This window comes from Lacerta agilis, chromosome 2, assembly GCF_009819535.1.
Source record: "Lacerta agilis isolate rLacAgi1 chromosome 2, rLacAgi1.pri, whole genome shotgun sequence".
Lineage (NCBI taxonomy): Eukaryota > Metazoa > Chordata > Lepidosauria > Squamata > Lacertidae > Lacerta > Lacerta agilis.
The window spans coordinates 96,144,945-96,158,762 of record NC_046313.1 but is presented as its reverse complement, the minus strand read 5'-3'; the positions used below and the strand labels follow the sequence as shown (position 1 = coordinate 96,158,762).

The 13,818-nt window shown below is 42.4% G+C and overlaps 1 protein-coding gene across 29 annotated transcripts in view; it reads right to left on the bottom strand.

Annotated features, from left to right (window-relative positions):
* The window catches only part of MAGI1 (membrane associated guanylate kinase, WW and PDZ domain containing 1), a 464,153-nt gene that overhangs the window by 60,710 nt on the left and 389,625 nt on the right, over window positions 1–13,818 (bottom strand). For all 29 annotated transcript variants that reach the window (XM_033141285.1, XM_033141282.1, XM_033141284.1 and 26 more), the window contains one exon: window positions 12,001–12,621. In XM_033141285.1, coding sequence (XP_032997176.1) covers window positions 12,001–12,621 — 621 coding nt within the window. The remainder of the gene's footprint in view (window positions 1–12,000; window positions 12,622–13,818) is intronic.

Sequence of the window (13,818 nt, the reverse complement as noted above, 5' to 3'; positions counted from 1 at the left end):
CACAAATCTGCTCACTCCCAAATTAATTAAATAATAATAATAATAATAATAATAATAAAACGACAGCAAAGAAAAACTTTTGCATTTTTAAAATGAACAAGGGATTTGCTTATGGCACCAGGGTTATTAAATGTTAAAATGTAATAAACATGAATGACTGAAAAGACCTTCCTTCTCAATGTTTGCCATTAATTCCAGCTGCCACCCCCACCCCCACCCAAATTTGAAAATAGCTGAGGGAAATTGGTGGGAAATATACAAAAGCTACTGCTTGGCATTTCAAGGGCCCATGAATCTTGCAAGGGTTTCGCTGTTTGCCAGAGTTTGTTGCAGAACAAGCAATAATTGACTTCTTACCAAAACAAGCTAACACACACAATTTGTATGAAAAACAAACATATACAACACAGGTGGTTTGCATCCAGACAAATGTACCATCACAAGGAACAGCCTGGAGAAGACTTTCTTGTTAATACTTGCCTATAGAGTGGTGCTTTCTAATTTAAAATCAGGGCATATTTACAACTGTAATTCTAGCTGCCAAGGACTGAGCCAAGAAATAAATGTGCCGCAATCTGCATTGTGTATTCTCAACTGAAGGACAAGGAGCAGTACTACCAGCCAACAAGAAACCACAGCTGAGGATTTCCCTGTGCATTTGAAGATTGGCAGTACTGTATTAACACTGCCTTTCTTTAGCTGACTTCCATAGACACTGCTGTCCTTTATTAGGGTAGCAACGTGTTGCCCTTCTGAAAATGCTGTGCTACAACTTCCATCCATCCCAGCAAGCATAGTCAACGATCACAAATGATGGAAGCTGTTGTCCAATGACATTGGGAAGGCATTTTACTTGCTCCTCCTCCTTTGTGTACTCTGCTTGAGCACATCCCTCAATCAAACATGCAGAAATATGCAAAAAAAGGTTAACTAACCAAGATCTACTCAAAGTAGACCCACTGAAATTAATGAGCCACATCCATTAACTTCAGGGGGTCTAAACAAAATTTTAAAAATCCTTCCTGTAGCACCTTAGAGACCAACTAAGTTTGTTCTTGGTATGAGCTTTCGTGTGCATGCACACTTCTTCAGATACACTGAAACAGAAGTCACCAGACCCTTATATATAGTGAGAGGGTGGGGAGGGGTATGACTCAGAAAGCTCATACCAAGAACAAACTTAGTTGGTCTCTAAGGTGCTACTGGAAGGAATTTTTTTATTTTTTTATTTTGTTTTGACTACAGCAGACCAACACGGCTACCTACCTGTTCAGGGGGTCTGTTCTGAGTAGGATTAGCATTGGACACAGCCCAAGGTTAACAACTGCAGTATTTTTAAGCTAATGAATGCCACGGATTAGAACTGTCTCTGCTAGGGTAACAAACAGAAACTCCCAGAGAAGATTTCATTAGCACGCAGCAAGAAGGTAACTTGCTGTAAATGTCATGCAGTGAAAGATGAGACTTAGCCTTCCCCTTGCCATCAGTCATTGTCTTAGGGGAATACAGCCATCTACCCAAGAAAACTTACCCGTAGTTTAGCATTTATATACCGGTAGTAAGTTGGTCATCATCACTAAGTTTGGAGGTTCTGACATTCCTCCCCATTCTCTCATTTAACAGGGATGCATGGCAAAATGTTCACTCTGGAGGATCCAGTTACAGGTAGGTAGCCGTGTTGGTCTGCCATAGTCAAAACAAAATAAAATAAAAAATTCCTTCCAGTAGCACCTTAGAGACCAACTAAGTTTGTTCTTGGTATGAGCTTTCGTGTGCATGCACACTTCTTCAGATACACTGAAACGGAAGTCACCAGACCCTGAAATATAGTAATGTTATAAATGTCCAGCTTGATAATGATTGCATGCATAGTGTGCTAAAGCTATCGCTTGTTGCAAAGTTGCATTCATCTCTCATAAAGTCTAGCCTGCAACATGACCTAAAGGGGAGCGCTGTATAAAATGAAAGTGCAGCAGAATCATTACACTGGCAGATCAAGACTTCAATATGAAAGGCAAACAGAGCTGGGTTGGTGATTCTACAGAAAGTGAGAACACTGGGTACATTCCAAGATAAGGGATGCCTCTCAGCTTCCCTGGGTACCTGAAAAAGGAAGACAAGTGTAGCCTGGCATGGCAAAGCTGAATAGGGAAACCTTTTTCGCCCTCTCTCTCGCAACACTAGAATTTGTGGACATTCAATGAAGCTGAATGCTGAAGGATGCAGGGTGGAGAAAAGAAAGATTTCTTCACACGGTGCATAAATAAAAAGTATGGTGTTCTCTCCCAAAATTGGCAGTGATGGCTACAAACTTGGATGACTTTAAAAGAGGATTAGACCATTTTATGGTGGATAAGACTAGCCATGGCTACTAGCTGCCAAGTCAGCCCATTGCGTCCATCTGGCTCAGGACTGTCAGCATTGATTGGCAGTGGCCCTCCAACATTGGAGGAAGGAGTCCTTCCTATCCCTACCTGGAGATGCTAGGGACTGAACTAGGGCTCGTGTATACAAAGCATGTGCTCTATCACTGAGCGATGGTCCTTTTGTAGTAAGAGTGAAGCATTAGGAGGAGATAGAGGTGGTTTGAGCACAAAGAAATGGAGACATGAGTGAATCGAAATAGTGCCCTCTACTGGACGGGAAGTCTACAGCAAATAATTATAAACAGATTCAGCTCCTCACATAAATAAATAAAAAAATTAAATAGAGGCCATATTCATTTTAGCTATCATTGTAATACGTTAAAACTTACTTTCCTTATAAAAGGGAATTTATGCCCAAGACTAATTTAATATTACTATCAGTTAAAGGAATCGTGTGTATGCACAGGGTTCATCCAAAAATATGGGAACAGAGCATTTAAATGAAACTAATTATCACTGAGATTATCATAAACATCTGAACCAAAACATTTCTCTCATTGTTCAGTGCTCTTAAAGCCGTGTTTGGGAGCAGCTTCTTCTACTTAGCGAATGACACTTTGGGAAAAAGGATAATCACGCGCTATTAAGCATTTCGTATGTAATACTTTTACTGTTTCATAATGACTTTGATGTTTTGCTATATTACAGGGGGGGGGAACTATCAGCTACACAGTTTCTTGCTATATTAATAAATTCCCTTTGCACAACATTTGTGCTGCTCTGTGAACAGGGAATTTTTATTGCTTTCTAAAATAGATGGTTAGTCTGGAGTTCCATGAATCATGCTGGCAGCTACCAATATAATAACCTAAAGTAATTAATAATCAAGCTCATTAACCAACAGAACTTAAGACCTTCTTGAATGTCCCCTTCTCCTGATATTAATGCAAAACTAATCAACCCTGAGAGCTCATGGACCTTTGCATTGACAGATCAAGACTTCAACATGAAAGGCAAACAGAGCTGGGTTGGCGATTCTACAGAAAGTTAGAACACTGGGTACATTCCGAGATAAGGGATGCCTCTCAGCTTCCCTGGGTACCTGAAAAAGGGAGACATTTCTATGTATTTTTAAAGCAGGGGCATCCATCTTACTCTAGGCAGACAATAGAAATGTAAAACAAATCTCTCACCACGTGGCCAGGGAGCCAATGTAAGCTCCCTGTGACTCAGGAAATGCACGTCAATATGTTTGACTTCCAAGTGCAAAACAAGGAGCTCTTAATTATTAACACTAATGGTCAATAATGCTCTTTGGTGGAGAAGGCAGGAGGATACTAAACTAACTCTGCATAAAACGTTGCCAGCAGAATTTTAATAAAAGATTAGATGAATAAAGCCCCATTTCAAGGACTTTGTGAAAGTCAAAACAACTCCAGGCTTTTACAAAATAAAAGGAGGGGGAAAGAAGACAGAAAGTCTGGGTGTATTGGGGTTTTTTGGGGGGCGGATTTGATTGCTTGTGCAAGCAAGGCCTTTAGAAGTGTGTTTTTTTAAAATAAAAAATGTATACATCATAACTTATGAAGCACAGTGTTAGCTTTGTCAAGAGAATGCAGGTCCAGAAGATTGCCCAAAACATGCATGCATGCAACTCGTTTCTGGTTCTAATTCTACATTCAGTTATCCCAAGCCAGAGCTCAGAACTCCTCAAAGTTTGATTTTTTTAAAATTTATTTTTTTTGCATCTTCAAGGTTTAGAATCAGTGGAACTGAGCTGAAAGAACAATTTCTTGCAAAGAATTCTTCAATGAAGGGCTAGTGATCACATGGAACAGGGAAATGCCTATCTTTCCACTGTGCAGTTCATATTCAACAGGAAAAGACCAAGGTTGTGAATCACCGTCTACTGACTTCAGCTGTATCCTTATCTGTGTGCTTAGAATCATTCTCTTCTCGCACCAGTTGCAAACAGTTAGACCAGGCAGGAATGGGCAGGAACAGAGCAGCCACTCATGCTTGTACCTGGACCCAGGTGTCAGTGAACCTGGTGCTTCACTAATTCATTTCTTTGCTCAAACCACTGATGGACTGTTGAACTGAAGTAGGATGGAAACATACCCTTTAATATTTCACACTGGAGGAGGGACACAGTTGCTTGCACACTTGCTTAGGGACACACAGGCTAGCTGCCTTAAGGCCTCACCCAGCAACAGGTGAGTACGCCACTTGCTGTACACTATACAGCAGACTGTCCAAAACGGCTTAAAAATCCCAGAGGATGCTTGTTATGAAGCTGTCATATTCTGAGATAGACCACTGTTCCATCTACTCCAGGGCTGTCTCTTCTGGGTGGTGGTGACTCTCTACTTTCTCATGCAGAGATCTTTCTCCTGATGTAGGGGGTCATGGTTCCCACGGAGCACTCTGATTTAGACCAGGAGTGGGAGGCATTTGAGGAGAACTTGGAAGGAGTCTGCACGGGACAGCCTTTGTGATAATGCTCCCCACCCTGTCCCCATGTATATGCCCAGATCCACTGACAAGGCAGGAGAGTCTCTGCCTCCTTCCCTACCTGTGGAGAATGAGGACGGCTCAGGGGCGTGACCTGCTCTGCCAGAGGGGGGGGTTCAGAAAGGGACGTGCTATCTCTCAGGGACTCTACACCTACAGGCCAAGAATTCCCACAGGGACACGGATTTCCATGAGTAGCTTAGCCATTTTCCACCTCTGCTTACAAGCTTGGTGGGTAGGGTGGGGAAACTTGTTGGAACAACTACACAGCTCCTGTGCAGTTGCTAATTGTGAACTCCTGAATCTTGGTCCTTGCTCCCAGACTGGATGTGTAGATATTACTCCTTTGCCTTGTAAGACCATCTGAACTAGATTTTGCTCCTTCCTAGTCATGGAGTTTGTACCAGTAAGGCTGCTATAATAAAAATCAACTTCTTTACCTGTAAGCAAGGGCACCTGTTGTTGGTTTTATGCAGGGACCAGGACACCAGGAACTTGGTGTCTTCTACATGCAAAGGTATTGTTCTACCACTATGCTGTGGCCTCTTTTCCCTCAATTAAAGAGACACTAGAAAAACAAAATTACCCCAGAATATATTATCAGCATTCAAAATACACCTCAGCAGCTGCAGTGTGTGAAATCACAGGCTGCACGGCATCTTTGTGTTAATGCGCACACAGTCTTTTTATTTATTTTTAAAATTTAGAATACCTAATTATATCCCATTTTATATCCCCAATAAGTTCTCAAAGGGGCTTCCCAAAAATTCTCACATCTGCAGGGGATCAGACTGAGGAGAATGCCTCAGAACATGGAGTTGCAATCCACCTACTATGGCTAATTGCTAATAGGTATCCACACTCCATTAATTTGATTAATTGGGGAGGGGGGGGATCTTCCTTAAAAAGGCATTGAAGCTAACTACATCTTATGATGCTGAACACAATACATTATGTGTTGTATTAAGTGGGATTGTCTTGCCTGACCTCCATCTGTGGCCGGTCTGTTCAATAGGTAATCCCCAAGAGGGAGGGAGGGAGGGAGATTTCTCCCACTTTTCACAAAGCCACAGTACAGTATCAGCTTAAAGCTCGGGCACAGCATTAACACAAAGATGGGCAACCTGTGGCTCCTCAGATGCTGCTGGACACCAACTCCAATCAGCCTCAGCCAGCACGGCCAAAGTTTAGGATGATGGTAGAGCATAAAACTTTTAATCTCAGGATCATGGGCAAAAGATTCTTGCATTGCAGGGGCTAGATCTGGGGTAGGCACCCTAAGGCCAGGGGCCTGGATGCGGCCCAATCGCCTTCTCAATCCGACCGGTCCGGGAATCAGTGTGTTTTTACATGAGTAGAATGTGTCCTTTTATTTAAAATGCATCTCTGGGTTATTTGTGGGGCATAAGAATTCGTTCATCCCCCTCCAAAAAAATATAGTCTGGCCCCCCACATGGTTCGAGGTACGGTGGACCAGCCCACAGCTGAAAAAGGTTGCTGACCCCTGGGCTAGATGATCCTGATGTTCCCTTCTGACTCTAAAATCCTATGATCCTGTAAGGAGGGCCCAATGGTTAGCCTATATTAATGTAAGTGACATAAACAGCAATTGCACACAAAAGTGAGCCTCCTCATATTTGCATTTTTCTCGCCCTCTGCTGAAAGCGAAAGGACCGTCCTGTAGATGAGGCATGGAAGAAGAATTAAACCAAGGTGTTTCAGAAATGTGACCAGTTAAATTCAGGTATCCAGTAACAGCCAGATCCCAAGATGCTGCAGAGCCATTTTCAAGCAGCAGAATGCACCTGCAAACCATTTGTGCCTTCCCTGGACAATGGATGTGCACTAAGGGTCCGGTGAGTCACTGTGAGCAACTACTACAGCCATTTCCTTGAATCCCAGGCACCTCCTTGATCCTACTGGCGTCGTGTGTTTACGGGGATGCTTAATCAATCACTCAGCTGCAACCTTTCCAACCAAACTCAGCTGCGGCCTCAGTATTTCATGCTTCCCAAATTATGCACAGAGGCCCCTTGTGCTGAGCATAGCATGGCAATCTGCTCTCAGCAAGCCAGGATAAAATATGGTTGTCCTCTTAGCTGAGACAATTTAACGTCTGCTTGAGTTACCGGCATGTAAGAAATAGCTGGGAGAATGGAGAATATCATCTCTAGTTAAATCTGCCTTGTTTAATGCACAATATAAGGTTCTGCTGTGCCACCTTGTGTTATATCAAATCACATCTGATATAAAACACCAGCGCATGGCTAGGGAATGCCTAGCAATAAAACACAGACAATAATTGAATTATTATTTTGCAGAAGGGCTCATTACTGAAATTAACAGTGTTGGCAAGGACTTTGTTTAAACTAGATAGTACTGTCCACTAAGCACCAAGAAAAGGAACAGAGTCTTGTAGAAGCTTAAAGGCTATCAGATTTATTGTAGCATAAGCCTTCATGGACCAGAGCCCAATTTATCAGATGTATCTGATAAAGTGAGCTTTAGCCCATGAAAGATTATGTCACAATAAATCAGATGATCTTTAAGGTGCTACAAAACTCTGGGTATTTTTTTCCCCTGAGGGGGGAGTTCCAGTGACTTAACACAACTAGCCCTATTGAATTGGCACCAAATACTTGAGCTCTGTTCAAAAAACTTGTTTTGTTGTTGTTGCTGCTACTGTTGTATAACCAAACAGAAACAGGACCGGCTTTGGCCACCTTTTTCTTACCCTCATTTCAAGGGTATATTTAAAACATCTGATCGATTACTCAAAAGAAAATCCTCTCCCACTTCCTGTTACTTTTAACCAACAAACCGCTAACATAACCAGCCAACAGCTGCATACACAGTGTTATGCAAATGCAAGAGAATTTATTTCCACCATATTCCCTGCGGGTTAAAATTATTTTTCCATCTCAATTATACTAATTGCCTATTTGCTTAATTTTCTACAACAGCCTTCCCAGCATTCCAAACTTCATGCCAATTGTGCAAGCTTAGGAAATGGTATGATATACTGTATCTGAAATTTAAATAACAGAATCATAGAAACTGTGGAGTTGGAAGAGACCCTGTGGGTCATCTAGTCTAGAGCTCTCAAAATTCCTTGGGTGAAGCCATGGCTGTTTATAAAGAACCACCACAGTGCTTTCAAAGTGTGGCAGCAGACTCTTCTTCCAATTGCCTGATTCATACATTATAATCTTCATATAATGGATACTTCAGAACACATGGCTGCTGATGGTACAAAAGCAGCTAGCTCTATGGTTCAATAAAAGTTCAGTCATACATTTCATCTCCTCGTTTTTGTGGAAATATGACAGCATAGCTGAAACCAAACAAACAAGACAGAGAACGGCTTTATCCAAAACAGCACCCACGTAGTTCTGTTTTCAAGCACTTACTGTAACTAACCTATGAATCAAACCTCACTTTATTTGATGAGTAACTTTGAGACAGTATACGCAACAATATTGTGGGTTACAGGGTTTTATTTTCACACGGTGCTTTATTTTTCCTCCACATCTCCTTCATTTACCTCCCTCTTCCCGTCCCTTAACCCAACAGGGTCTGTGGGCACAAGCAAGTCTAATATTGCAAGTCACAGCTCCAGATGAAGATGCATTGTAGTAAATGTTTTACTCTTTCCCTGCTCTTTCCCTGGCTATGCGCCTTGCATTTTAACAATCGGGCATAATTGTCAAGAGCACACGAGCGGCTCGGAGCTGGCTGAGCTTTTCAAATCTATTACTCATCCATTTCTGATATTTTTCTGCCATAGTAACCACCGCTGACAAATTCTTCCAAAAACTCTGAGCAGCAGCCTTTTGTGCCACGCAGCAGAGGATGCCTGCCGAAGCCGGCATGGACACAAGCAGCGTGCTAATAAAATAAACATCTGGCATCAAGGCGTCTCCCCGGCACTCTCTTCAGTGGACAGCAGAGGGAGAAGGAGGGAAATGCAACCCGCAGAATCATCTCCTTCAAGAGAGATGGGGAAAGAGTTCAATCATAAAAGGGGGAGCCACACACACACACACTTCTCAGAAGCGTAGCAAAATTATGAATACTGATACCCGTATCAGGGACCTATAGCTCTAGAAAAGGAACAGGCAACAGGCGATGGTAGTAAAAAGAAAAGAAAAGAAGAGGATTCTGTAACCTAAAATAGTCTTGTGGAACTGGGTGCTTCAGAAGGTGAAATATTTCTTATCCCTTACAGGAATGAGCTGCATCAGTTAATGCTTCCTTGCCTATACAACTGCTAAAAGACTCGTTTCTCTTTACTACTCTTTGCTTTGATCGCCAGAGGCACAAGTAATAAAGGAAGTCTAGTAACCACAAAAATTATTTCAAAACTTTGGGCTTGCTCTGGGTGTGCGCATATAATTTTTTTACAATACAAATTGTATATGCAATTGCCTATTCTTCTAGTTAGCTCAGGCTTAGTGTGCATGGCATTACTATGCCAAATTATATTCCAGGTGCCAACTCTCTTCAGCCTGCCCTTTTCCCTGCCTTCATGCAAAGGCAGTAATGCACGCAAAAAACGAGGCAGACACCATTAGCAGCTCATAAAATCTGTCATAATATCCTCTCTCCCCATTTTGGAACGGAGTCATCGCAAGGTGACTTCCAGCCCATATTGTCTATTCTCCAGCCTTGTGAAAGTGCCCCATACAGTATACATAGAAGTTACCAAATCAAAGAAAACTGAGATGGGCCAAGCCATTACTGCTGCTTTGGGGTGGTGGTGGGGGGGGGGCGCATTCTGTGGCTGTGAATTGTCAGATCTCCTGATGTCAAGAACTGATGCATTTACTGTGCAGACGATTTCTAAAATCTCTGAGCTACTCAGAAGGTATGCATTGCATAAAGAGGGCGTGGGATTGTCTATGATAGAGCACAGGCAGGTAGGCACAGTCCACCTGGTATATGGCTGAGTTGAGAAACTCCTGGACCGGGACGGATGCAATGCGGCAGGGGTAGACACAGGGATGACAGGAGAGAGGAAAAAGGGCCCTGTAAACATGACAGCCTGTTTCCTGCCCCTGTTGCTGGGGGAAAGTGAAATGGTTGGGAGAGATTTCCTAAATAGGGATGGAACAAGCCCCAAAAGGTTGCAGACCCTTGGGTGCAGCAAGTCTGTAGGAGTGCAGTCCGTGTGGCAACCTGTCAGGTGATTCCGAGGCTGAGCAAAGGTTTGTGCATCCAAATTCTAGCTCAGTAAGTAAGGATGAGCTTCATCCACTCACAACGTAGTCCTTTTCTCCCACTTCGCTCTTCCCTTCGGGGAAGTGGGGAGATAAACCAAGAAGCTGCAATTAACCACAGCTTCCTAGGATGTGCAAAGTGGGGGGGGGGGGGAGAGAATATGGTTAATGGCTTCCGAACAAGCCTGGATTTGGAAGTCCACATTAAGCTCACCTGTAGCTTCCTGGTTTGTTTCCTGCTCATTCCCAGGAAGCAGGTGCAAAGGAGCTGCATGTAGGTGCAAGCTGCATGTGCATGTCCTGGCTGTGATCATGTGAATGTAGACAGCTGATGTCAGGCAGGATATGAGAAAGCAAGAGACACAGCTCGGAGCTGATTAGCCCTCCCTCCTCTCAGAAAAGTATACTGGATCGCTTTCCCAGCAGGTGGAAAGCATAACTAAGCACCGAGCATCAAAGCAGGATGGATAAAAATCAATGATTTTTTTTTAAAAAAAACCAGGATTATTTTTTTTAAATTTAAATCAGATTTTTAGGATTTAAATCGGATTTTTAAAATAAAATGCTTTTGGAGGAAAAATCTTTCTAAAGATAGTTTTCTATTTAAGTTACGTTATAGTCCAAAGGCTATTCATCAGGAAATAAGGGTTTGTTTTAAGTTTTTCATGTGTGCTAAAACTCAGTCTAAGGTTTGTTTGTTTTTTAAATCATTTAACCACATCAGTTAACAAACATGGATACACGTGCTATAATGTTATTGTTTTAGTTAAATAAATTGTTGAAATTGTTACTAAGGAAATGATTGTTTTTCTCCTTCCAATAAAAGTTGTCCAAATACAAACAGTTAACTTATTAAACCTCACAATAATTATCGGTCTATGTATTTCTAATAGTATACCCAAATCAGTAATTTTTTGTATAACTGTAAAAACTACTCTGAAAATTTATTATTCCAAAAATGAAACCTTCATCTGGTTGTAAATATTAAGATTGTACCAACAAGAATGAGTCTTTCTGTAAAAGAAAAAGATTTAAATCAAGTCTTACTGACTAGTGATTTAAATCGATTTGATTTAAATCAAACCCACCCTGCATCAAAGCAACCTTTCTGGGGATGCAAAAAGTTGAGCATGGCAACTAAAGTGAGGTCATAGCGATTCCTTTCCTTTGTTTCTGCAATAAGGTGATCGTCTGATATGGGGCCAAAATATAAGACAGAAATGAGACCGATTAACTAAAAAAATCAAAATCAAAAACCAGCTGACTCATCATTTCAGATTCTCATTAAAACTGGATACCTGCAGTTTCTGATCACACCATCTCATTATACCCAGGATTTATAATGAGGAAGTTTAAATGTCAACCATGATTCCCATTTCCATATGCAGTTTGGGAAGATTAATACTATGTGTCATTTTCTTTTTCTAATGCATCGGTACGGATGCATTTAAAATAAAATAAAAAATCGAAACTGCCATGCTTCTAAGTATATGATAGAGAATCTCAATATTGAGCTTGCTAAACTATTCCACTTTCGGCGAGAAAACGCTTCTCAGCAATTCTGAGCCATGTTGACTCGAGTCTCTTCCGTATCTAAAATAAGCTTAGAATACCAGGGACACCTTTTTTGGTTATATTAGGGTTATTCAAAACAATGATCCCAATGAAGAGGCAAATGACTATCAGTTTTCATCAGTCTCAAACTGGCTACGTTTGAAGCCAGGCATCTCCAACCTGGTATCGCCCAGAAATCGTCGGACTACAACTCCCATCATCCCTGACCACTGGCAGCTGATGGGAACTGAAGTTCAACAACATCTGGAGGAAACCTGGCCGGGAAAGGCAGCTTTTAAGTCCGTGCTGTTCTGTGTGAACTAAAAGAAAAAACACATCACACCTACCTCCTCGCTGTACAAGCAGTGTCACTTCGCTTCCTTTTGGGCATTCGATAAGCATATCCACCACTTGGTTGTGAGTTAGATTCTGGACATTCTTCTTACTGACTTCCACTATAAGATCCCCTTCTTTTAGGCCTCGGCACCTTGGGCTGTCAACGATTTGCTTCACTCTCTGTCCCCCACCCCCAGGACTGTCTGCTATAGTGAAGCCAAAGCCCATGGGCCCTTTGATTATATGTACAGTTATGAGTTCAGGTTGCGTCGCTATAGAAGAAGCCAAAGAGACGGTGTCATTGGGGTAGCTGTGGGATCCGTTCGAGGAAACCTCGGCCGGGCTGCTGGGCCTGGGCTCCTTCATCCCGTTTACTTTCCCCGTTTTGCTGCCGTGACTCGCCGGGGAGTCATAGTTCTCCTGCCCGTTCACAATGATCGGTTCTTTATCCAAGATAGCCACAGAGGTCACTAGGCTCGTGTTGGGATCGTCGGGGTCGAAAGGCAGTGGATAGCCTCGGCAGAGTTCTAGATCCACGCTGGCGCCGATGGGGATCGACTGGAAGATTTTGACAACTTGAGCGTGCGTATGGCCCAGCACACACGTGTCATTCACGCTGACGATAACGTCCCCTAGGGAGCAAGTGGATAAAAAGTCTTGTGAATTTACACGCCCAAGCGTGGTATGGGGACTACCGTAGGTTTGCCGAAGTGCATATCCAGTCATATTTTTAAAGCATACATTTGAGCAGCAAACACTCAACACATTTTGCTATGTCACAAGCTGTCTGAAAACCCCCACACTTTTATGGCAATTTTTATTTATTTATTTTGTGTCGTGGGTGGTGGCTGTTTTAAGAAACATTATGCGCAATCCTATTGGGCATGAAAAATCAAGTGCATTTGTCTTTGGATGGCTAAGACTTTTTAATCACTTTTTAATAGCCACTGTGAAGAGAAAAAGCACAGGAAAACCAAAATGGAGTTTTGTACAAATGACAAGCAAGCCAATGTGGTCAAATGGACAGAATGTAGAGTCCGGACCCGGGTTTCTCTGAATCCCTCGGTTCCCCATCTTTAAAATAGAAACACCATGAAAAATGAAGGTGAAGGATGAAATATTGACCATAAGTTTGCTTTAAGGTGGGAATCCCTAAATATCCCCAATGCAATGAAACTTTTTTAAGAAGACACGGGCACTTGCAGAGGTGGTCTGCAGACTAACTTACTGAGAAATAACTTCAAAAGGCAGTGGAATCTTCTTTTAATTTCTGGAACAAAGTAGCTGGGTTCCAGATGACTACAACGCACTTAACTGCCATTCAGGGTTGCTGATTAGAAACGCTTCAATTCCCCCCACCAAAAACCCCCCCAAACCCGCCTTACAGTGAGGGGGGGGAGTATTTGATCCCACCTATCAACCAGCCAGATGTCAGGATACCTGGTATCTTCATTGTATGTAACGAGCTGAGATTAGAAGCACCTGCTGTAAGGGAGAGGTCTTACCTGTAATCCCAGCTCGATACAGTACCTGTATAAAAGACACCTGTCAACAGAAGCAATCAATCCAGCAGATTCCAAAGTAGCCACCATGACCAAGACCAAAGAGCTGTCCAAGGATGTCAGGGACAAGATTGTAGACCTGCACAAGGCTGGACTGGGCTACAAGACTATTGCCAAGCAGCTTGGTGAGAAGATGACAACAGTTGGTGCAATAATTCGCAAATGGAAGAAACACAAAATAACTGTCAACCTCGATCGGTCTGGGGCTCCATGCAATATCTCATCTCGTGCAGTTGCAATGATCATGAGAACGGTGATGAAGCAGCC